General features: G+C 43.0%; 1 protein-coding gene and 1 long non-coding RNA gene across 6 annotated transcripts in view; both read left to right on the forward strand.

Moving 5' to 3' along the window:
• unc5a (unc-5 netrin receptor A) overlaps window positions 1-25,650 on the forward strand; it is a 566,462-nt gene that overhangs the window by 397,992 nt on the left and 142,820 nt on the right. For all 5 annotated transcript variants that reach the window (XM_034181446.1, XM_034181447.1, XM_034181448.1 and 2 more), the window contains exon 3: window positions 20,393-20,536. In XM_034181446.1, the coding sequence (XP_034037337.1) occupies window positions 20,393-20,536 (144 nt within the window). The remainder of the gene's footprint in view (window positions 1-20,392; window positions 20,537-25,650) is intronic.
• LOC117520146 lies at window positions 18,246-18,557 on the forward strand. Its single transcript, XR_004563548.1, has 2 exons — window positions 18,246-18,337; window positions 18,375-18,557. It is a non-coding gene; the product is annotated as an uncharacterized LOC117520146 (long non-coding RNA).

The raw sequence follows: 25,650 nt of genomic DNA on the forward strand, positions 1-25,650 counted from the left end.
TCCATGCTGTTTAAAGAGGCATTCATGTTGTACTAGTGACTACCCATTTACTACGATCATTAACTGCGCAATAAAACGGTGCCCATGCACATGTTTCTGTCGTACCCATGAAAAATCACTTCAGTGTAAGTGACTGCACTGCCTCATCATAGAGGTTCACCTTGGCTTATAGCATGAAGATACAGTCTATAAAGACTCTGTTGTAACCAATCTGTAGCCTGGTAGTTCCTGGTAGCACAGTCAAACAGTTCTTTGCTGAAAAAGATTTAATTGCTGTAAACAGAAACTTGAGATTTCCTTTGCATAGCAGTAAAAGCAGAAGCTGTAATATGTCACCAGTAACATCCTGTTTTCCAGTGCCCTCTGTAGTAACAACAGTCCTATGCTAATTTGAAGCATAACCCTAAAGGCCCCCTGACACGAGCATGACTTTGATTCACGCACTTGCACACCCGTTGTCGTGATGATCCCACCCGCTGTGTTCCCAGCTGGACGCCATTCTTTGTTCCAGTGGCTCCCACTTGCTCTGCACTGGACGCTGCGTATATAAAATAATTATTTTGTGGCGGATTAATCATTTTCACTGCAAATTGGCCATTAAAAATGGCTGTAATCACTTCATGAATCACAGAGGACCGCTCCAGCTTCAGCCGTTCACGCGTGTGCCTAACAAGCTGCAGAAAGCATTTTAAGCCGTCTAAAAAGGTAATTATTTGTCATGTTTACATTGTCATGGCTTGGTAAAACAGTTGTGTGTTCTTTCCTTCTTGTGTGCAGCTGTTAAAGTATGTTTATAACAGATTTAACTTCTTGTTATAATCGTTCAGACAAGCTGCGCTCTGATGTGATCCGTTGATGTCACCACTTGCTCTGTTCACATCTTCTTTATTCCACTTTATTCCACAAGCTGCACATCCCGTTGGCGATTAGAACGTGCCACGTAGCACGACATTTATGCATGAAAAATTTTTTGAACATTTCAAAATTCTCTGTGCGGAATAGCACGCACCGATGCCCCTCTCGCGTCCTGTCTGCACCCATTAAAAACGAGTTTACTCTCGAGCACGACACAGGTCGTGCTAGTGCGTGAGTCAAAGGCATGCTCGTGTCAGGGGGCCTTAAGCATGGGTGAAAGATCCCCCAATCTTCCTGAGGGAGGATGGGAGGTGAGCAGTGAGACCTAAACACCAACCTGCAAGTCAGCCACAGACAGAGCCGGCAGTCATTATTAGTAAGATGTAAACCAGTCACCCAATGAAAATGTAACATAGTGAATAACAAGTAAAAATATTGTGACTGTTACTTTTTAAATTACTTTATGTGGAAATAAAGTAGACATTATGATTGACTGAACATATTTATTGTTTTATTAAATGGATTGTCTGGCAATTAGAGAAAATTGATCTTGAAAATCTTAAGCCAAGGTATGTAAAATTATGTCTGTAGCTGTTTACAGTGTGCATCAAAATTCCTCTATGCAAAGTGTGGCAGTACAAGTCCTGCACTTATCCTGTTTAGCTTTTAATTATTCAAAGACTTTACAAGGTCAAAACCTTTTAGATGTTGTGCCTTGTTTTTCCCTTTTAAATCTCGTCAGTCAGGTGTGTCCAAATAAAATCTCATGTCCTGCTTTTTATGACCAGAAACAATCGTTTCATTTTTAATGAATCCATTTTTTAATCAAGAGGAAAATGATCAGCATCTGGTTGAATAATTAATGAATTGCATAACTCATTTATCAAGGGAAAATGCCATCTATAGAATATTTGAAATCGGTTCCTGCGGCTGCATTTTTCTGAGCAGTTATGCATCACAGTTACTAAAATTTGCATAATAAAAGATAAGTTCTGATTAAACCTTGAAGGAAAGAGGTTGGATGCAGACAGAAAAGTACAGGCATAACAGAATTTCACCATTCTGTCCAAGAATTCTCTACTGTTTTCTAAATAAAAGTGACAAATGCCTACCTCAGTGTTTCCAGTCCAGTTTATAACAACAGGAACCTTTACTGTTATTATTTTCTTTTTCCTTTTGATGATAACACAACATACTAATTAATTAGGATGCTAATGATTTCATCACATGCACAGTATTTGATGGTGGCTTTCCTGAACACACATTATCTTCTGTGGAGTAACTTTTTCTTTTTTGGGGTTATTTTACAACACATTAAATTGCCTTTTATTATTTTTATATTATTAATTTACTTTTATTTGATTATTTTTGTGGCGGTCACGTCAGAGCAGCATGATGTTAAAATGCATTATTGCATTATTGAAGGTAAAAGTGTCATTTTGAAAAAAAGGTATACAACTTTAATCATATTTTTGTCGGACAGCGGCTTGTTAAGTCAGCCACTGTGCAGTGTCCTGAATCAAGGCTGCTAACCTCTAGTCCATGGGCCTCTTTTGAGCCAACCGCTATTTGTTTTGAAAAGCTTCACAAGGTGATCTGGAGTCAACCTTTCAAGGAAGTAGTGGATGCACACAATAAATGACAATAAATATGAACATTAACTTTTGCTTTTAACGAAATATACAGTGCATCCGGAAAGTATTCACACCGCTTCACTTTTCTCACATTTCATTATGTTACAGCCTTATTCCAAAATGGAGTAAATTAATTTTTTCCCATCAAAATTTTACAAACAACACCCCATAATGACAACATGAAAAATGTTTACATTTTTGAAAATTTGTTAAAAAAAACTAAACAATGACATGTGCATAAGTATTCTCACTCTTTGCTCAATACTTTGTTGATGCACCTTTGGCAGCAATTGCAGACTCAAGTCTTCTTGAATATGATGCCACAAGCATGGTGCACCTATCTTTGGGTAGTTTTGTCCATTCCTCTTTGCAGCTCCTCTCAAACTTCATCAGGTTGGATGGGGAGCATCAGTGCATAGCCATTTGCAGATTTCTCCAAAGATGTTCTGTCAGATTCAGGACTGGACTCTGGCTGGGCCACTCAAGGACATTCACAGAGTTGTCCTGAAGCCACTCTTTTGATATCTTGGCTGTGTGTTTAGGCTCATTGTCCTGCTGAAAGGTGAACTGTCACCCCAATCTGTGGTCAGGGGTTGTCTGGTGCAGGTTTTCATCCAGGATGTCTCTGTACATTGCTGCATTAATCTTTCCCTCAATCCTGACTAGTCTCGCAGTTCCTGCTGCTGAAAAACATCCCCACAGCATGATGCTGCCACCACCATGCTTCACTGTAGGGCTGGTGCCTGGTTTCCTCCAAACATGACGCCTGGCATTCACATCAAAGAGTTCAAACTTTGTTTTGTTTCTCATGGTCTGAGAGTCCTTCAGGTGCCTTTTGGCAAACTCCAGGTGGGCTGCCATGTGTCTTTACTAAGGAGTGACTTCCGTCTGGCCACTTTACCATACAGGCCTGATTGGTGAATTGCTGCAGAGATGGTTGTCCTTCTGGAAGGCTCTCCTCTCTCCACAGAGAAATGCTTGAGCTCTGACAGAGTGACCATCGGGTTGTTGGTCACCTCCCTGACTAAGGCCCTTCTCCCCTGATCACTCAGTTTAGATGGCAGCTAGCTCTAGGAAGTGTTCTGGTGGATCCGAAGTTCTTCTATTTACAGATGATGGAGACCACTGTGTTCATTGGGACCTTCAAAGCAGCAGAAATGTTTCTGTACCCTTCCCCAGATTAGTGCCTCAAGGTCTACAGACAATTCCTTTGACTTCATGCTTGGTTTGTTCTCTGACATGCACTGTCAACTGGGACCTTATATGTAGACAGGTGTGTGTCTTTCCAAATCATGTGCAATCAACTCAATTTACCCCAGGTGGACTTTAATTAAGCTGTAGAAACATCTCAAGGATGATCAGTGGAAACAGGATGCATCTGAGGTCAATTTTAAGCTTCATGGCAAAGGCTGTGAATACTTATGTACATGTTATTAATCCTCAAGTTTATTATTATTATTATTATTATTAAACTTGCAAAAATCTGTTCACTTTTGAGACGGCTTTTGCTGTGATTTGGTGCATTATAAGCTAATTAAATTAAAATTCAAATTAAATCTCCAAAAGAAACCTTCTTCACATTGCCATTATGGGGTAATGTGTGTAGAATTTTAGCGGAAAAAAAAATGTATTTAATCCAATTTGGAATAAGGCTGTAACATAAGATGTGGAAAAAAGGAAATGCTGTGAATAGTTTCCAGATGCACCGTCATATTTGCAACCATGCACATTAAATATGCACATGCAATATGCATGTACCTGTACAGCAGTTAGTTTGGTGGATAAGGAACTGGCCTGTCAGTATGTAAACCTGGGTTCAAATTTCCGTCATGCTACCTGTCTGTCCTTTGACAAGATACATAATCTAGATCATCTCAGTCCACCAGCCACCCCGCCTACCCTCAAATGGATAATGGACTTGGGTGGTAAGTAACCTGCGTTAGACTGACGTCCCATCCAGGGGGAGTTGTAGACTTTCATCCACTTCACACTGCAGAATCTTGAGATAAGCACCAGCAAGCCTCAAGGCCTGTATAAGACAATAAATTTGCACATTAAATTTTGCTTTAAACAAGATATGTTTGCAGCTATGCAGTTAGTAAGAGAGAGTTTAGTCATGCTGAAACTGAGTGATCCTTGTCCTCGGATATTTTTGCTCATGTGACTTTGTTATGTTATATACATGTAACTCACTGTTACATTTCATAGAAAAACATATTCCTATGATAGTCAATTAACAGCTTTTGTCTTTCAGAGACTGACATTTTTCCATATTTTTTCTTCTTTTTTCTGTATCACTGGGGACTGAAAAAAATCCTTAAGAAAACACTTTTTTTTAAATGGGGTTTCCCCATAATGTCATTGGAGATTCCTCTAACATTTCCTTACTCCCTGCACAGGGAACAGTTGGAGCTATATTTGAAGACAGTTTCAACTACAAAACCAGGTGTAGACTTAACCATGCTAGTTTTCTCTTTCATTGAAACTACTATGTTAATTTAAATCAAGGTGTAGTTTTACATCGCTATGTCAAGGGGGGTAAGCGTACTCATGCAAATCATGTCCAGCCTCACATATGTGGGGATTTGCTATTTTTCTCAATTTAAATCAATCAATCAATCAATCAATCAACTTTTTTCTTGTACTGCGCCAAATCACAACAAACAGTTGCCCCAAGGCGCTCCACATTGCAAGGCAAGGCCATACAATAATTATGAAACACAGTCTACGTCTAAAGCAACATAACCAAGGGATGGTCCAGGGTCACCCGATCCAGCCCTAACTATAAGTCTTAGCGAAAAGGAAAGTTTTAAGCCTAATCTTAAAAGTAGAGAGGGTATCTGTCTCCCTGATCTGAATTGGGAGCTGGTTCCACAGGAGAGGAGCCTGAAAGCTGAAGGCTCTGCCTCCCATTCTACTCTTACAAACCCTAGGAACTACAAGTAAGCCCGCAGTCTGAGAGCGAAGCGCTCTAATGGGGTAATATGGTACTACGAGGTCCCTAAGATAAGATGGGACCTGATTATTCAAAACCTTATAAGTAAGAAGAAGAATTTTAAATTCTATTCTAGCATTAACAGGAAGCCAATGAAGGGAGGCCAACACGGGTGAGATATGCTCTCTCCTGCTAGTCCCCGTCAGTACTCTAGCTGCAGCATTCTGAACCAACTGAAGGCTTTTTAGGGAACTTTTAGGACAACCTGATAATAATGAATTACAATAGTCCAGCCTAGAGGAAATAAATGCATGAATTAGTTTTTCAGCATCACTCTGAGACAAGACCTTTCTGATTTTAGAGATATTGCGTAAATGCAAAAAGGCAGTCCTACATATTTGTTTAATATGCGCTTTGAATGACATATCCTGATCAAAAATAACTCCAAGATTTCTCACAGTATTACTAGAGATCAGGGAAATGCCATCCAGAGTAACGATCTGGTTAGACACCATGCTTCTAAGATTTGTGGGGCCAAGTACAATAACTTCAGTTTTATCTGAGTTTAAAAGCAGGAAATTAGAGGTCATCCATGTCTTTATGTCTGTAAGACAATCCTGCAGTTTAGCTAATTGGTGCGTATCCTCTGGCTTCATGGATAGATAAAGCTGGGTATCATCTGCGTAACAATGAAAATTTAAGCAATACCGTCTAATAATACTGCCCAAGGGAAGCATGTATAAAGTGAATAAAATTGGTCCTAGCACAGAACCTTGTGGAACTCCATAATTAACTTTAGTCTGTGAAGAAGATTCCCCATTTACATGAACAAACTGTAATCTATTAGACAAATATGATTCAAACCACCGCAGCGCAATGCCTTTAATACCTATGACATGCTCTAATCTCTGTAATAAAATTTTATGGTCAACAGTATCAAAAGCAGCACTGAGGTCCAACAGAACAAGCACAGAGATAAGTCCACTGTCCGAAGCCATAAGAAGATCATTTGTAACCTTCACTAATGCTGTTTCTGTACTATGATGAATTCTAAAACCTGACTGAAACTCTTCAAATAGACCATTCCTCTGCAGGTGATCAGTTAGCTGTTTTACAACTACCCTCTCAAGAATCTTTGAGAGAAAAGGAAGGTTGGAGATTGGCCTATAATTAGCTAAGATAGCTGGGTCAAGTGATGGCTTTTTAAGTAATGGTTTAATTACTGCCACCTTAAAGGCCTGTGGTACATAACCAACTAACAAAGATAGATTGATCATATTTAAGATTGAAGCATTAAATAATGGTAGGACTTCCTTGAGCAGCCTGGCAGGAATGGGGTCTAATAAGCATGTTGATGGTTTGGATGAAGTAACTAATGAAAATAACTCAGACAGAACAATCGGAGAGAAAGAGTCTAACCAAATACCGGCATCACTGAAAGCAGCCAAAGATAACGATACATCTTTGGGATGGTTATGAGTAATTTTTTCTCTAATAGTCAAAATTTTGTTAGCAAAGAAAGTCATGAAGTCATTACTAGTTAAAGTTAATGGAATACTCAGCTCAATAGAGCTCTGACTCTTTGTCAGCCTGGCTACAGTGCTGAAAAGAAACCTGGGGTTGTTCTTATTTTCTTCAATTAGTGATGAGTAGAAAGATGTCCTAGCTTCACGAAGGGCTTTCTTATAAATGAATGAACTGAAAATGAACTGAAAGTTAGAAAATTTGCTTAGTAAATGTGTTTATGAAAGTTTATGAAACACATCCGGGTGCTCACCCCCAGATACCGACACTCAAAACTGTGTACATTCAGAAATTGTGTGTTTCATTTTGGCCAACTGCAGCTGATGAGGTTGCCCTGCTGCACTTCAATAAATTTATAATCACTGGGGTTTTCCCTAAGCTTTAGATTTATATAGTGTCAATCACATAATCATCTTTTTAATTTTTCACAGCAGTTTCCATGAGTTTTGGGATATGAGCTCTTTTACAAATGGGCTGCGGATAAAACCAAAGGCAGGGGGATTTGTGTCATTTTAATTATCGTTGAACAGAAATGTTAAGTGTTTGCTCACTATCTTGCAGGAGTGGAAGTGTAAATTTCCTCCTCTCTCTTTAACACCTTGGAGGCAGCTGAGTATACTGTTATTAATTGTTAATTGCTATTGATATAAAAGACACACACACGTGTGTGTGTGTGTGTGTGTGTGTGTGTGTGTGTGTGTGTGTGTGTGTGTGTGTGTGTGTGTGTGTGTGTGTGTGTGTGTGTGTGTGTGTGTGTGTGTGTGTGTGTGTGTGTGTGTGTGTGTGTGTGTGTGTGTCCCTGCCCCATTACATGACACACGCTACTTTGTAGCAGTCGACAGTGGAGTGGGTATATCAGTCATTTTTGGTGGTGGTATTCACAGGGTTTAAGTGTACTCACAGTTCTACCAATTGACTTGGTAAAATATTTGTTAAAAGCCATTTTCAGTGATGATTAACTGTTATAAAAAATATACTACTATTTTGTTCACAAAGCAATGTGATTATTTTGTCTTAGTTATTAATTGAGTGAAATTGGACAGAATGATTCATAGCACTGTTACTGGAAGGTGTCAGACACAGAAACTAGGTAATTAAGGAGACAGGAAGAGATAAGGAAACAGAATGCAATTAGCCTGGCAAGCAGAGCTTCAAATTGCTCTTCTTAGGAATTCTCACATCAGGTTTAATGCTTTGCTTCTCCATACTGATCTTTACTTTTGCACCCTCAAGCTCACAGAGGTAGGTGTGTATTAGCCAGATTTATACTGTAAATGGAGATTTTTACGAAGCAGTGACTGTGGCTTTTCAGAATCCTAAATATGTATATATTCACAAATATTTTTCAAAGTGATTTTGCACACATAAAGATGCTGTGTGTGCACTGTGCAACCGTTGCTCCCATTGTTCCCTCTGTGTAAGTCTAATTATTTCTCAACATTTACACTTTGTTTTCACGTTCACGTTTGAGGGCACAGTTCAGGTTTTATTTTTTCTCACTGTATGTCATGTTTCTTTGTGAAACGTTTTCAACCCTCAAGCGACCAAGCTATTTTAGCGACTAATATGAGCGAGTGGAGTTATTTATCCGAGTTAGTCCCCGTCAGCTAGAGTACTGACAGGGACTAGCAGGAGAGAGCATATCTCACCCGTGTTGGCCTCTCTTCATTGGCTTCCTGTTAATTCTAGAATAGAATTTAAAATTCTTCTTCTTACTTATAAGGTTTTGAATAATCAGGTCCCATCTTATCTTAGGGACCTCGTAGTACCATATCACCCTAATAGAGCGCTTCGCTCTCAGACTGCAGGCTTACTTGTAGTTCCTAGGGTTTGTAAGAGTAGAATGGGAGGCAGAGCCTTCAGCTTTCAGGCTCCTCTCCTGTGGAACCAGCTCCCAATTCAGATCAGGGAGACAGATACCCTCTCTACTTTTAAGATTAGGCTTAAAACTTTCCTTTTCGCTAAGGCTTATAGTTAGGGCTGGATCGGGTGACCCTGGACTATCCCTTGGTTATGCTGCTTTAGACGTAGACTGTGGGGGGGTTCCCATGATGCACTGTTTCTTTCTCTTTTTGCTCTGTATGCATCACTCCGCATTTAATCATTAGTGATCGATCTCTGCCCCCCTCCACAGCATGTCTTTTTCCTGGTTCTTTCCCTCAGCCCCAACCAGTCTCAGCAGAAGACTGCCCCTCCCTGGGCCTGGTTCTGCTGGAGGTTTCTTCCTGTTAAGAGGGAGTTTTTCCTTCCCACTGTTGCCAAGTGCTTGCTCACAGGGGGTCGTTTTGACCGTTGGGGTTTTTCATAATTATTGTATGGCCTTGCCTTACAATGTGAAGCGCCTTGGGGCAACTGTTTGTTGTGATTTGGCGCTATATAAAAAAAAAGTTGATTGATTGATTGATTGATTTATGACCCCACCGACTTTATATTGTAACACTTGTATATGAATTATTATTTCACTCCCTCGTATCGTTGTCCATCATATAATGTAACATTTTTTACAGAAAAACACACAGTGATAGAACAATATTACATTTATTTAGGCAACCCTTGTCTGTTACGTCTTGTAAAATGCATGTTACCTTTTATTTCTTTTTGGATTTTTTTTCCTTGCATCAAAAATTAAAACAATAAATCATAAAAAGTAAAGTTTGAGGAAAATATGTATTACAACGTGGTAGGTGTTGTGAAAGCGTCGTGACACGGACCCACAACAGGGGGAGTTAATGAACGGACAATGGATAAGCCAAAAAGTAACAATTTAATGTTGTGAATCGCACAACAACGTACAGACAATAACAATATGGTGGAATGTCAATCATACACCAGGTGACGTGTGGGCAGGCTCGACGATAGAAGACGCCTGGAGAGAGAAGAGCTGGATCCCCACACAGCTTCCACCACCAACGGAGCTGAAGAACACCGGAGCCGCCAAGCCCTGCGCCCCAGGTGGCCGCTGTCTTCAGCAGTCAGACCCGGTACTGCTGGCAGAGAACAGAGACAGTCCAGATGAGTGTGAGTTCGCACACTCAGTAATCCCACAGTCTGTATTAAGTAAAGGAGGGAAAACCTCCACCTCCAATCACACACACTCGTGCAGCTCCTGGTCAACCACTTATCTGAGTTGGGGTGTGAGGCGAAGCCGTCGCTGTCACACCAAACTCCAATCCTCCAGATAAGGAAACACTCCAGGAAAACGGCTGCAAATAGAAGTTCAGGTTAAACACACACAGTGTCAGTCAGCAGAGAAATTACCTGAATGGTAGTTGATTTCTCGGCGAGGAGGTGGAGTTGCAGTCCGGTCTTTGTAGTGGTGGTGATGGGTGACAGCTTATTTTGATTGATGACAGCTGTCACCTCCAGCAAAGCCGACGCCCTCTCGTGCTTGAAGCCCGCACTTCAAGCAGGGCGCCATCTTGTGGTGGTGGGCCAGCAGTACCTCCTCTTCAGCGGTCCACACAACAGGACCCCCCCCTCAACGGGCGCCTCCTGGCGCCCGACCAGGCTTGTCCGGGTGCCGCCGGTAGAAGTCGGCCAGGAGGGCCGGGTCCAGGATGAAGCTCCTCTTCACCCAGGAGCGTTCTTCGGGTCCATACCCCTCCCAGTCCACCAAATACTGGAACCCCCGGCCCTTCCGACGGACGTCCAGGAGCCGGCGCACGGTCCAAGCCGGCTCCCCGTCGATGATCCGGGCAGGAGGCGGCGCCGGTCCGGGGGCACAGAGGGGTGACACGTGGTGAGGTTTGATGTGGGACACATGGAAAACCGGGTGGATCCGCAGTGAAGCTGGCAGCTTCAGCTTCACTGCGGCTGGACTGAGGACCTTGAGGATAGGGAAAGGTCCGATGTATCTGTCCTTCAACTTTTGGGATTCCACTTGCAGGGGAATGTCCTTTGTAGAAAGCCAAACCTCCTGCCCAGGCTGGTACGCAGGGGCCGGGGCACGCCGGCGGTCTGCATGGTTCTTGGCCCTCGTCCGGGCTTTGAGCAGGGCAGAGCGGGCGGTACGCCACACCCGACGGCACCTTCTCAGATGGGCCTGCTCTAGTTCCTGGTTTGTCCGCTCTGCCTGCCCGTTCGTCTGGGGGTGGTACCCAGACGAGAGACTGACGGTGGCCCCCAGTTCCCTACAGAAACTCCTCCAGACCTGGGAGGAGAACTGAGGACCACGATCCGAGACAATGTCTGATGGAATCAGACGCACGACGTGGTGGACCAGGAGGTCTGCAGTCTCCTGGGCCGTCGGGAGCTTCGGGAGGGCCACAAAGTGGGCCGCCTTGGAAAACCGGTCCACTATCGTTAGGATGGTGGTGTTTCCCTGGGACGGCGGGAGGCCCGTGACAAAGTCCAGGCCGATATGAGACCAGGGGCGACGAGGCACTGGCAGAGGCTGGAGGAGGCCTTGGGCCTTATGATGGTCAGCTTTGCAGGCGGTGCAGGCCTGGACATACTTCCGGACGTCGGCTTCCATAGACGCCCACCAGAAGCACTGCCGGACCACTGCCACGGTTCTTCGCACCCCTGGGTGACAGGAGAGCTTGGAACCGTGACAGAAGTCAAGGACCGCAGCCCTGGCCTCTGGTGGGACCTACAGTTTGTTCTTCGGACCGGTCCCCGGGTCCGGACTCCGTGTCAGGGCCTCCCGGACGGTCTTCTCCACGTCCCAGGTAAGGGCGGCCACGACAGTGGACTCGGGGATGATGGTGTCAGGGGGGTCTGACAGCTCAGTCTTGACCTCCTCTTCGTGCACCCGGGACAGGGCATCAGATCGTTGGTTCTTTGTCCCGGGGCGGTAGGTGATCTGGAAGTCAAAACGCCCGAAGAACAGCGACCAGCGGGCTTGCCTGGGGTTCAGACGCTTCGCGGTCCGGATGTACTCCAGGTTCCGATGGTCCGTGAAAACTGTAAATTGTACCGATGCTCCCTCCAACAGGTGTCTCCACTCTTCAAGAGCCTCCTTCACCGCAAGAAGTTCCCGATTGCCGACGTCATAGTTCCGTTCAGCTGGGGTCAACCTGCGGGAAAAGTAGGCACATGGATGGAGAACCTTGTCGGACTCCCCGCTCTGGGATAGCACGGCTCCTATCCCTGAGTCAGAGGCATCCACTTCAACAACAAACTGGCGCTTGGGATCGGGCTGCACCAGAACTGGTGCAGTTGAGAACCGGCGTTTCAACTCCCTAAACGTGGCTTCGCACCGATCCGACCAGGTGAAGGGGACTTTTGTGGAGGTCAGGGCTGTCAGGGGGCTAAGTACCTGACTGTAGCCCTTGATGAACCTCCGGTAGAAATTTGCAAAACCGAGGAACTGTTGTAGTTTCCTACGGTTCGTTGGTTGGGGCCAATCTCTCACCGCCGCAACCTTGGCCGGATCAGGGGCGACGGAGTTGGAGGAGATTATGAACCCCAAGAAGGACAAAGAAGTGCGGTGGAACTCACACTTCTCACCCTTCACAAACAGCCGGTTCTCCAACAACCGCTGTAGGACCTGACGTACATGCTTAACATGGGTCTCAGGATCCGGAGAAAAAATGAGTATATCGTCTAGATATACGAAGACAAACCGATGCAGGAAGTCCCGCAAGACGTCATTAACCAATGCTTGGAACGTCGCGGGCGCATTGGTGAGGCCGAACGGCATGACCAGGTACTCAAAGTGACCTAACGGGGTGTTAAATGCCGTCTTCCACTCGTCTCCCTCCCGGATCCGAACCAGGTGATAAGCATTCCTAAGATCCAATTTCGTGAAAATTTGGGCTCCATGCAGGGGCGTGAACACTGAATCCAACAGAGGTAACGGGTATCGGTTTCGAACCGTGATCTCGTTCAGCCCTCTGTAATCAATGCATGGACGGAGTCCGCCGTCCTTCTTGCCCACAAAAAAGAAACCAGCACCCATCGGGGAGGTGGAGTTCCGGATCAACCTGGCAGCTAACGAGTCCCGGATGTAGGTCTCCATTGATTCGCGTTACGGACGTGAGAGGTTGTACAGCCTGCTGGACGGGTACTCAGCGCCCAGTATCAAATCAATGGCACAATCGTACGGACGGTGCGGGGGCAGCGTGAGTGCCAGATCCTTGCTGAAGACGTCAGCAAGGTCGTGGTACTCGGCTGGCACCGCCGCCAGATTGGGGGGGACTAAAACCTCCTCCTTAGCTGTCACACCGGGTGGAACCGAGGATCCTAAACACTCCCGGTGGCAGGTTTCGCTCCACTGAACCACAACCCCAGACGGCCAATCAATCCGGGGATTGTGTTTTAACACCCATGGAAAACCCAATATCACTCGGGAGGTAGAAGGTGTTACATAAAACACAATCTCCTCCCTGTGATTCCCAGACACCACCAATGTCACTGGCTGAGTCTGGTGTGTGATTAGTGGAAGAAGGGTGCCATCTAGTGCCCGCACCGACAATGGTGACGGTAAGGCCACTAGAGGGAGCCCAACCTCCTTTGCCCATCTGCTATCCAGCAGATTTCCCTCCGACCCCGTGTCCACCAGTGCTGGGGCGTGAAGGGTTAAATCCTCACTCAGCATCGTGACTGGGATTCGTGCAGATTTACGGGGTCTCCCCGCGTGGGTATTGTGACCCACCCTTAGCCCAGTCTCTAAGGACGAGTGCTGCTGTTTTGATCGTTTGGGGCATTCTCTCTGTGTGTGCTCAGTAGAGCTGCAGAGAAAACACTCTCCACAGATCAGCCTCCTTTGTCTCTGATCTGATCGTTTTTTGTCCCTGCTCGTTTCCATAGCAACGTCAGCAGGGGGAGCTGTTGTCACGTGGAGAGCCCTGGCAGTGGAGCGTGGGGAAGTCGGCTCCCTTTCAGACCCGGGAGGAAGAGAGACGGCTTGTGCCTGACCACGCCCTTCGTCTCGCTCCCGTCTGTGTTCTGTTAATCGGTTGTCTAACCGTATAACCAGGTCGATAAGCCCATCTAAATCCCGCGGCTCGTCCTTCGCCACCAGGTGCTCCTTGAGGACCAGAGACAGTCCGTTTACAAAGGCGGCGCGGAGCGCAACAGCATTCCAGCCGGCTCGCGCTGCCGCGATGCGGAAGTCGACTGCATACTTTGCTGCGCTCCGACACCCTGTCTTATCGACAGCAACACACTTGAAGCGGTCTCGCCTCTATGAGGGTGGTGGAACACCTGTCGGAACTCCCTCACAAACTCGGTATAAACCGTTAGGAGCCGTGAATTCTGCTCCCAAAGCGCCGTAGCCCAGGCGCGTGCATCTCCTCGAAGCAAGTTTATAACGTAAGCCACCCGGCTGGCGTCTGACGCGTACATGACGGGACGCTGTGAAAAGACGAGCGAGCACTGCATCAAGAAGTCCGCGCACGTCTCCACACAGCCTCCGTACGGCTTATGTATGCTTCAGGGGAAGGTGGGGGGGGTCGTTGAATGACCAGCGGAATGTCTGTTTCTGGCACACGGTCAGCAGGAGGAGGTGCTGCAGCAGCGCCCTGAGCATGCGCTTCCACCTGGGCGGTGAGAGCCTCTATCCTGCGATTGAGAACACTGCGCTGCTCGGTAACTAAGTCCAACCGAGCGGCAAAGGCGGTTAAGATGTGCTGCAGCTCACCCAACACGCCTCCTACCTGTGCACCTCGCTCTCCCATTGGCTGTTCAAGCGATGGTTGACGCCCCTCGGGATCCATGACGCTGGCCGAGAAATCCTGTTGTGAAAGTGTCGTGACACGGACCCACAACAGGGGGCGTTAATGAATGGACAATGGATAAGCCAAAAAGTAACAATTTAATGTTGTGAATCGCACAACAACGTACAGACAATAACAATATGGTGGACTGTCAATCATACACCAGGTGACGTGTGGGCAGGCTCGACGATAGAAGATGCCTGGAGAGAGAAGAGCTGGATCCCCACACAGCTTCCAACACCAACGGAGCTGAAGAACACCGGAGCCACCAAGCCCTGCACCCCAGGTGGCCGCTGTCTTCAGCAGTCAGACCCGGTACTGCTGGCAGAGAACAGAGACAGTCCAGATGAGTGTGAGTTCGCACACTCAGTAATCCCACAGTCTGTATTAAGTAAAGGAGGGAAAACCTTTCTCGGCGAGGAGGTGGAGTTGCAGTCTGGTCTTTGTAGTGGTGGTGATGGGTGACAGCTTGTGTTGATTGATGACAGCTGTCACCTCCAGCAAATCCGACACCCTCTCGTGCTTGAAGCCCACACTTCAAGCAGGGCGCCATCTTGTGGTGGTGGGCCAGCAGTACCTCCTCTTCAGCGGCCCACACAACAGTAGGACAATTATAGCATCAAAATATAGAAGAACCGGTGACTAGCAAATATGTCAATATGCCTATATCAGTGTGGTCTGACATCACAGAGATACGCTCTTCACTGTCTGATGCTGAATCATCTCCATCAATGAAACTATTTTCATCCTCACTCTGGGCATCAAGAATCAGTCTCAACACTTGTGCAACTGTAAATCTTGCTATTCTAGGTCTGTTGGCCATGCTCCCTTGCAAAACAATAAAATATAATTAGAGTTTGCAAATTACAATACTGTCAAAAATCTCATAGAGCCTCCTAGGAGGGTCATAAGTGACCCTGCACAAGTTTGGATTATACATGCCACACGGATTGGCCGATCCTTGCAAAACACTATGAACAAATGGCAGGACAAATAGAATGACAAATTCATGGTAGGAAACTTTTTTTTTCGGATTAAAATTAGAAAAACGGTGCACAAAAATATATGGCCGGGGTCATAAATGACCCCACTCGGTCGCTTGAGGGTTAAGAGGCCACACACAACCACATGCACAGACTTAAAAAAAATAAACGGCTCGGCCTGGTTTATCATTTGTGTTCTTACTGTGAATTAAAAGTTGATATGAGCAGTGCATGTTACCTCAGACTGTGCTGTTCATCTTCAGGAGTCAGACACGCCTATCCTAGTGCGTCTTAGTGCATCCTAGTTCTTCACCAGTGAATCTTCAGTAAAGATTTCATAACAATATATGACAAATTGTGGGCTCCAGGTTGTTCACAAACAAACAAACAGACAGACAAACAACCAGGTTTGAGAACATAACCTCCTTCAACTTCGTTGGTGGAGGTAATAACAGTGATTTATTATGAATATTTTGTGTTTGTTCTCATGGTGACCTCGTTGATAGTGTGTAAATAAGTGATTATTATTATTATAGTGCTTGATAGAATAGCATTTGACTGTCTGTTGTGTGTTTGAATACAGACCAGTACTTTCAGGTGTGAGGAATGAGATTAATGAATGTTAGCTAACATTGTATCAACATCATCAAAGAGAATTTCTGCAATACTGCTCTTATGCATTGATAATGATTTAAAATTCTTGTTTAGAGTAGGGGATAAATGCATTGGACACAGTAATATCAACATTATGTACCTTAAGTAACGTTATGTTGCCTTGATGTCTCAAATGTAGTCCAGTGGTTTAAGTGGTTATGTGACTAAATGTGAATTGAATTGCATTTTGCTGTAAAATATGGGTACTTTTCTGTTGCTGTAGAGAATATTTTAATGTTCTGCTCTTGTGACTATTGTTTGTGCATCCAGTCTAGTATGGTGCTTTAAGGGGAACCACTGAGGGACACAAACTGTGTAGGCTGGCTGTGTTGATCCACTTCTGTATGATACATGTATATGGCACACAAACATGGTAAATACTGCTGCTGTCTCTGAGGCAGAGGCTCAGAGAGCTGCACAGCAATGCTTTACACACACACACACTTGAATGTCAGGCACTCAAATCAATATGATCTTGGTCACTGCCTTCGTGATGGTGATGATGATGATGATGATGGTGAGACATTGCTGGAAAAAACAGCATGTGTTACAATGATGTCACCCAGCTTTTCTGTCCTCTGGTCTTCAGATTTAAAACAAGCACTTTGGTTTTAAACTGCACACACATTGGAAAAATGCGTCACGCTGGTCCATCAGTGGAGTTGGACTACTGATATGTAGACCTGAGTTTGATCGCGGGTCGCTCTACCTGTCCGTGTCTTTGGAAATCTGGGAAAGTTGCATGAACTTGATTTTTGCATTAATGTTGTGTCACTTTTATAAAAGCCTGTACAAACATACATATTGCTTTTTAAATTCCTTTTTAGCACATTTACATCAGCTTATGGAGGTGTTGTTGTACCCAGAGGATACTGAGTAGCCTTCATCTGTCTTTCTGTCTGTTCCTTAATGTTGCCACATTATCTTCTGAAGAAACCAAGATGTAATTTTAAAGATTTTCTTTTACAAAATTTACAAAAAATTATCTCATATGGAAATATACTGTACCAGTCCAAGGTTTGGACCTCTAATTGAATTGCAAAGTGGGTCACTGGTAGCATAGGTGTTATAATTTACTATCCTTTCCATGTTATATCATAAGCGTACAAGTGGTTTTGTTGCTGGTATTCATACTGGGGGAATGCCATGGCAAATATAGTGAGTTTGCTCTGTGAGAGTTCCCAGACGACATCAAGGTGGAAACATATGTGCGAGGTTCGATGTGTGTTCAGTGGAAACTGACTTGCATCCAGGAAAACTGCTTTTAGTAAAGCTTTAATTAAGCATTAGTCTCCCCACTGGCTCATTTCGGCAAACCAAGCAAAAACAATGTAACCAAAGTTAGTCTTGACAGCTACAAAAAAAAAAAAAAAAAAAATCCAGCAAAACCCTCATATGAAATATGTACATATTTTATCTGTAGTTCTCCCCAACAGGATCTCTTCTGGCTTCAGATTATTCATGGTGTTCTTCTTTTCATTTTGATTGTATTGGCGATATAATATTGTGAATCCTTTATTTTAATACACTGTTGAAGGGGAAAAAATGCACATGTCTGATCATGAAAATAAAAAGGACTGCAGCTTGAAGAATCTTTGGATAAACTGGGGCAAAATCGGCATTCAAGGATATTCTGGTTTTGACCTTGTGTATGCTAGGTCAGAGGTCAGGAAGAGAAACCACTGTTTAACTGCTGCCGTCAATAGACATCATTGCAGTTATCACACAAACATTCACTCACTCACTCATCTTCATCTGCTTACTCCAGTCAAGGGTCGTGGGGAGCTGGAGCCTATCTCAGCAGTCACAGAGCATGAGGCAGGATACACTCTGGATAGGACGCCAGTCTGTCACAGGGCTATCACACAAACACCTCAAGCAAAATGTTAATTCACTGATCTCTGCTATAACTTTGCATGTTTTAATGGGTGGAGGGAGGGGGTGTGTGCTGTAGCATCTTATTTAGCTTTGCCAACTTGGCGACTTTCTTGGTGACTTATTTTCTCAAAAGAGACTAGCGACAAATCTGTCTAGTTTTCCTGGCATTATTGGAGACTTTTCCGGTGTTTGGCGACTCAAAAGTGAAAGCACGTATTGATTCACAGTCTCTGTTCTCACCCAGTGGCAGCGGGTGCTGCCGTGAAGTCCCCACTGCCCTAAAGCAGTCACACGCGGTCAGTACACACAGTGTGCTCCGCCTGTGGCAGCAGAGCGGACGAGCTACACTCATCCGCATCCGAAGTGCAAATGAATCACACACGTGCGATGGCGCTGCGGCTGATCCTGCCCTGTTTTAGAGCGGGATCTAAAACTAAAAAATTGTTTCTCACCTAAATCACTGCTGCTGCAAATCACTGATCTGATCGTTGTTATTTTATTTTGAGAAGTGATGGCCAATTTTAATGGCAAAATAAATAAACAAACCAAGAATCAAGTTTATTTTTAATTCTAAATATATTTCTATATTATTAAGGTGTTTTTACTCACTTTTTTGTCTCTCCCACGTTATTCTTTTTTCCTACAGCATCTGTTATGACATCATATTATGCAGATAATATGCAAAGATGCCATTTAGTGAATTCTAGTGACTTTTAGGACAGCCAATAGCTACTTTTCTTACTGAGGAGTTGGCAGCACTGATGTTATTGCAACAAATTCTTCAGCCATTTATCTTCAGCATGAGTGCAGTATATGTATCATGGAGACACAAAATGTACACTCCACACCCACTCAGGCCCCTAAACACACACACACACACACAAAAAATCCAACAAGAGACAGCACCCGAGGCCGAGGCGTGTGAGGCACTCTGCCCGTTATTTTTGAACCAGCTGTGAGCGAAACATGGATGACAGCACGCCTGTGCTATGTTTCACACAGCACAGGGTGTTGTTGATGCTCTTAGTGGTGCTGCAGGGCTGGATTGGCTGCACGTGTACACACATTTATCGCGAGCAGATATAGTGAAATCTCTCCCACGTTTAGGCACTAACACACGAGCGTTTGCTATGACCCTTGCAGCAACTTCATCACTGTGTGCCTGCAGGCGATGGAGCAGCTCTGCTCTCTTGCAGCTCAAATCACGAGCAGGAAAGTTTGCACACACAGATCCACAGAGCTTGTTTACAAAGTGTTTCCATGTTGGGTTGATGAATACGTTGCATGAGTGTGAGGGCTTTGTGTAGCTGCCGCGTAGGTTTGATGACCTGATAGGTGCCGTTTAGTCCGGCCTCAGACTGGAGCTGGAAATGATCACCGCGGACAGATCAAGTGTGTGCGAGCGTTAGCTATGCTTTTATGTAAATGGAAGTTGAAGAGCTCTGAGTATGCAACGGTGTCAGCCTCGGTTGTGCTCGGTGCGACTGTAAAATGTTCTTTGTTCGTGTGAAGAGATAAACAACTATAACACCCAAAGACTCCAGAGAGAGAACAGATCAGACAAGCAGAGCTGAAAGTGAAGGAAAACTTGGCAGTTTCTCAGTCAGAGGGACTGAAGTGGGGAGAAAGTAGGGCACATTGTAGGGATCAAGGTTGTTGCTTGGTAAAAAAAATAAAATAAAAACGCTCCAGATTTTGGAGTACAGGTCCAAAACAATGGCCTGACACAATATTGCTGGATTAATTTAATCCTGAAGTGTAACTGTGTTTTTCCGTTGAGCTGATAAAAATGTTCTCTCTACCGTTATTGCTCGTCACAATCTACAGTGTTGTAAAAAAAAAAAAAATTGCTCTCTATATTGTGAAATCTTCCCTTCTCTGGGATTTAATAGAAGCAGGTCACAGTGAGTGTTTTTATTTTTAGACGGTTTACCAAGCCCTTCCCAACTGTTGCCGTTTTCACACTGCCCAATTACACAGCGAGGATGGCTGCGAGGCTCTCGTCTCATTTTTCCCAATTAACAAGCGCCATGTTTATATATGATTATGGTTCTCTGTTTGTGTATTCTGCCTGGCTTTAATGACTTCGCTGGTTTAGTTCGGAGAACAAATGCACTAAAGGATTCATTTCAGCACATTTGTTTCTCTATCTGCTGAGCAGTATTTATTGCCATTGAAGTCTTCCACTTCCACGCAGGTTAATATTGATTACCTCATTGTTTTCCAGCATTTCTGATGATGTGATGCTGTTGTTTTTTTACTTTACAGCGTTGCCTGTTATGCAAGTGACGATTGAAATCACAAGGCAGCAGGTGGAGAACATCTTCGGCCTGGATGAGTACTGGTGTCAGTGCGTCGCCTGGAGCACCACTGGAACCCAGAAAAGCCAAAAAGCATACATCAGGATTGCCTGTAAGCATACTTCAGATTTTTACTGCATCATTACAAATGCAAATACAGCTTAACAAGGTGCATGACGGTATTTAATAAGTGGGTATTAGCAAGATGAATCGTTCACTTTGGGTTGCTAGGGGGGAACTATCTTTCATTTAATAATTAGCCCAGAGGCAGGTATGATCCACCGCAGTGTATTGCTGTGATTATAATTTAGTTAAATCATATTCCTGAGACTCACAAGAAAAAAAAGTACTTTAGCACAAGGAGGAAGAGAGAAATGCATATGCTTTAAAAAAAAGAAAAAAGTGGAACACTAAATTTGAGTATTCATGAGCACATTTTTCAGAGTGTATCAGAAATGATCCCGATGAAAGTAAGTAGAATAAAAACAGATTTGAAATTTATTGCTGTGCTGCAATCGTAAATCTGTCTGGGCAGCACAGACACATCCCTCTCTGCAGCCTCAAAAGCTTTATTAGAAGAAGCCATTTTGCATTTGAGTATTTTTAAAGCACTTGTGCTGATTAATTCCCACATACATTTGCATTATTTCAGACAGAGCTGAACACAGTCTGTGTGCTGTGAAATCACACTTTGAGTATTTAACCTTGTTTGAGAGTTCACCAAAGTCAGTTTGAGAAAGCACATGGGGTCATGTACATGAACGGAGGGCTGTGCCCCCCGTTACAATGATGTTTTATTGCCTCCTCCAACGAAGATGGACGTTATGTTATCGCCCCTGTTTGTTTGTTTGCGTGGGTGCTAGTTGTCCGTCAAATGACGGAAATCCGTCAATCGAAATTCAGTTTCCATCATTTCCATCAGAAGTTCTCAGTGGCTTAGTTAAAAAACTATTTTAATGTTTTACTTTGACACAAATCAGTTGAAAACCAAAGAATTCTATAGTGTTGTGCAATAATGGAGGTCGCCATTACCGGAAATGAAACCGAAGCGAGTTGATCTGTTACACGAGCTGTGAGTGGTTGGATTTCGAAGCGTCTCTGCCACTGTGCCCTCAAATACAGTAAGGTAGGTATAGCACATGAGTTAAAGTTCTCCATCACCACGACGGATTTCTGTCATTTGGAAAATTTAACCAAGCATACTCACGTTTTGAGGCCGAAATATGATACTCTAACTGTCAAAGCAACATCCCATTCTGCGCTAATTAAAGCAGCCCAATGTCAGCATGGATGGCGCCGCACTGCGGAGGAAGGGACTGTGTGAATTTTCACTCCTCTCCACTCTGTTTACTGCTTGCCATGAGCCACGGTCCTTCCCCTCTCTGTCTTCGTGGGAACATTGGCAGACCTTCCCCAAGTAGAGCAGGGCATGGATTTGCTTTGAACTAATGAAGCATTGATCCGACTCGCTGCTTCGATGGTTCATTGTTTTATTTTGCTTTATCTTAATTTTGCCTCGCTAAAACCCTAAAGAGTATATATCTGTGAGTAATATTTACCTTTTTTGTGTTAAACCGACCTGTTATGGTTTTCTGAAACAGTTGATAGATGTATTTTATAACTTAAAAGCGGGACCGATGCTAACACGTTAGCATGTCTATGGCGTTTTCAATGTTAAAGTTAGCATTAAGCTGTTCGCATCTCAGCACAGTTTGTGTGCATTTGTTTTCTGTATAATAATGGCTCAGCCTTTGTTGTCATAAAAGAGTCAAATGTATTATGAATTGTAATATTTTTTATTTATTTTTATTTATATTTTAATAATAATAATAGCAACAATAACAATAGTAATAATAACTAATAATGCTAAAATACAGTTTTAGAGAAACAGACAATGTAATATGTATTATGTTGTCAGTGGTTGAGATAGTTGCTGTAGGCATCTAAAAATGCTCATAATCGGGTGAAACCTGATGGAAATCTCTTTGTGGAGTGTCGGTGATGTGTGTATGTGCAAAATAAAACAAAACACTACTCCAGGTATGTTTTTGACGAGAATATAACATCATAACTTTGTTGCATGCTCAAACTTTGATGTTGCGTGATAAAGGCCTTTTAATAATAACTCAAAGAAATAATGGCAAAACTCACGTGTAAAAAAACAAAAAGAACGATTATTGGAAAAAATAATCGATTACTAATATAATCATTAACTGCAGCTAGGGATGGGTATTGATAAGATTTTATCGATATCGATGCCATTATCGATTCCGCTTATCGATCCGATTCCTTATCGATTACCTTATCGATACCTCGTGAATTTTCTCTGTGCTAAAAGTAGGCTTTACAGGTTTTCTATGTCAACAATATTTTAAATTGGTCACTGGATCCTTGATCTTTGGACATAAATAAAATCTGTAGTTTTTGTCAAAAGCATTTCCTTTCAGACATTTTGGCATGAATGTCTCTCCATACCTCTGAGCTGATCCCAGCTGGCTGCTGCACATCAGCGCAGGACATCTCGTTTTGGGAGGAAAAAAACATTTTGATCGAGTTTGCTTGTATTACAACATTTGGAAAGAGGTGTCAATTGATTTAAATGGTGAGAAAAAAACACAACTTTCCTTATTCAAATTAATTCCAGTAGTATTCTGCTCTTACTAGGATGCAGCAGTTTTCTAGCTGGGCAGATAGTTCTGGAGGAAATCACTGAAGAAATGAACAAATTGAAAATATGGTTTGACCGAAGCAAATTGTCATTAAACTTAAATAAAACAGGGATGAAGTCGGGGTGTAAGAGTCACTAGGTGTTCACAGGAAACAGTTATTTATTTCTGTATGTATTTATTTATTTTCATTGTTAGTTGGTTTTATCTTTTCTGTTGTGTTTTGTTTCATCAGGTTCTTTTTGTCTCAATCTCTAAAATTGTATTATAGCATTCTTAGTTATTATGAGTTATTATTACTATTATTGTTGTTGTTGCTATTATTATTAATATATGAATAAAAATTAAAAAATACAATTTCACTCTTTTACGACAACGAACGTTGAGCCATTAATTATTATACAGAAAACTTGCACACAAACAAGCTGAGATGCGAACAGCTTAATGCTAACTTCAACAATGAAAATGCCATAGACATGCTAACGCTTTAGCATTGGTCCCGTTTTTAAGTTCTAAAATACATCTATCAACTGTTTCAGAAGACCATAACAGGTTGGTTTAACATAAAAAAGATAAATATTACTCACAGACATATGCTCTTTAGGATTTAGCTGGGAAAAATTAAGATAAAGCGAAATAAAACAATGAATCAACGAAGCAGCAAATCGAAGCACTGCTTAGATCTGTGAATCACTGCTTCGATTGGTTCAAGGTTCAAAGCAAATCCGCGCTGCAGAAAAGTCAATTACAGACCCGCTGCAGGGTCTGTAATCAATGTAGAGAAATGATCATTTTCCTGACAAACACCCCCCAAAACAACAGCCACTCTGAAGGACCGATAAGAGAATCGTTCGGCAAAAAGGTTATTGATGTCGGTGGATTGAATAATTTCTTAACGATACCCGAAAGGAACCAGTTCTCAATACCCATCCCTAGTTGCAGCTCTAGTTTGTTTTACGAGTGAGAGCAGTTTGAAGTGAGTTTTCTTTGTTTCAGAGGACTTCATACCCATTAAAATTCACTAGAATATACAAAATTTGACTTGCTCTTTTAAAAAATTTCTGGGGGAGCACCCCCGAACCCCCATAATCAGGGATGAGATTTTTCCGCGGATCCGCGGATGTCCGTGGATTTGACAGTTCCAGGGGTCAATTTTGTGAAACGTCCAAATCCGTTGAGAAAATTTTAGGGGGGATAAGAATGCAAAAAAAAATTAATGCCAGGAGTACCTTTGTTTAATAAAATTGTCGTCTGTTCAGAACACTGAGTGGTCTTTGTTTGTTATTGCCGACGCAGCAAGTTCGATCAGTCCGTCAGTCAGCCGAACGCGGAAGTAACGCTGTGCTGATCAGTGACCAGTATGAAGTAGGTGCACAATGAGCATGTAGTATAAGGGAGGTAACTGTGTAGTCTTTCAACTTCCAATATTTGGTAGTTTTCTCTCCAACAAATCATAAAACCCGAGACTGTATCGAAGCGCAGTCGAAGCTATTACTTATGCACATTTTCATTGGTTATTACAAAGCTTATGACCAATCAGCGCAAAAGTTGTATATGCGTTTCTCTCGCCCTTTCCTTTCTCCCGCCCTTACATGTATGTTTGTTGACAAGTGTGCCATGCTGAAAGTGGAGAATGCTGAAAATCAAGTAAGTCTAGTTATGAAAAAATATTTTGGTCACAAAAATACACATGTACAGTAGATGGTCTTAGTAAGAATTTACAGTTTGAATTATAGATATGAACACCTTGCATTTATAGTAGTTTTTAATATAATTTTAGTGCAATTTACATGTATTAAAACAGCAAAAATGCTTTGCCTTCAGGGGGACAAAGAGGGCTTCATACCTGAGAAAAAGTGATTTTTCTAATTAAGAATTGTGTGTCTACAATTCTTAATTAGAAAAAGTGATTTTTCTAATTAAGAATTGTGTGTCTACAATTCCCAGGAATGCACCAAAATGCACCATTTTTTTTTTATTTCCTGGGGGCATGCCTCCGGACCCCCAGTAAATTTCACGCCTGCGGCACTTGTATTGTGCAGCTTTGCCGCACAAACCGTCCACAGCCAAAAAATGTTCAGTCAAAAAAATTTTTCTCACCAGTACCATGTGTTTATCTGTTTGTAAACAGCCTGGAGCCCACAATTTTTCATATATCATTATGAATTTTTTACTAAAGATTCACATCCTGATAGTCAAGAACTGAATAAATTTTCAAGGTCATAAGTCAAAGGGAAAAGTCAGGAAAAATCTTGGAAAATCAGAAAAATCACTATCTTTAACATTGAACAGATTTTCAAAAATTCGTAACTGTGTCAAAAAAGATCTAATTTCTTTCATATTTGAGAACATTATGTAGGATGATATCCTTTATTGACTGGCAAAGTGTGATCCGGATCTGATCCAGATTTGGGGAATAACCCTGTTGTGTCTGATGATTTGCAGACATTCATGCTGAATTTTACGGTCACAAATTGAGTTTTACTCATTAGCAGAACCAGTAAAAAGGAGTTTTAAAAATGGATATTTGCAACCGTAATCCAGCATGAATGTCTGCAAA

The sequence above is a fragment of the Thalassophryne amazonica genome, chromosome 11 (assembly GCF_902500255.1).
Source record: "Thalassophryne amazonica chromosome 11, fThaAma1.1, whole genome shotgun sequence".
Taxonomy (NCBI): domain Eukaryota; kingdom Metazoa; phylum Chordata; class Actinopteri; order Batrachoidiformes; family Batrachoididae; genus Thalassophryne; species Thalassophryne amazonica.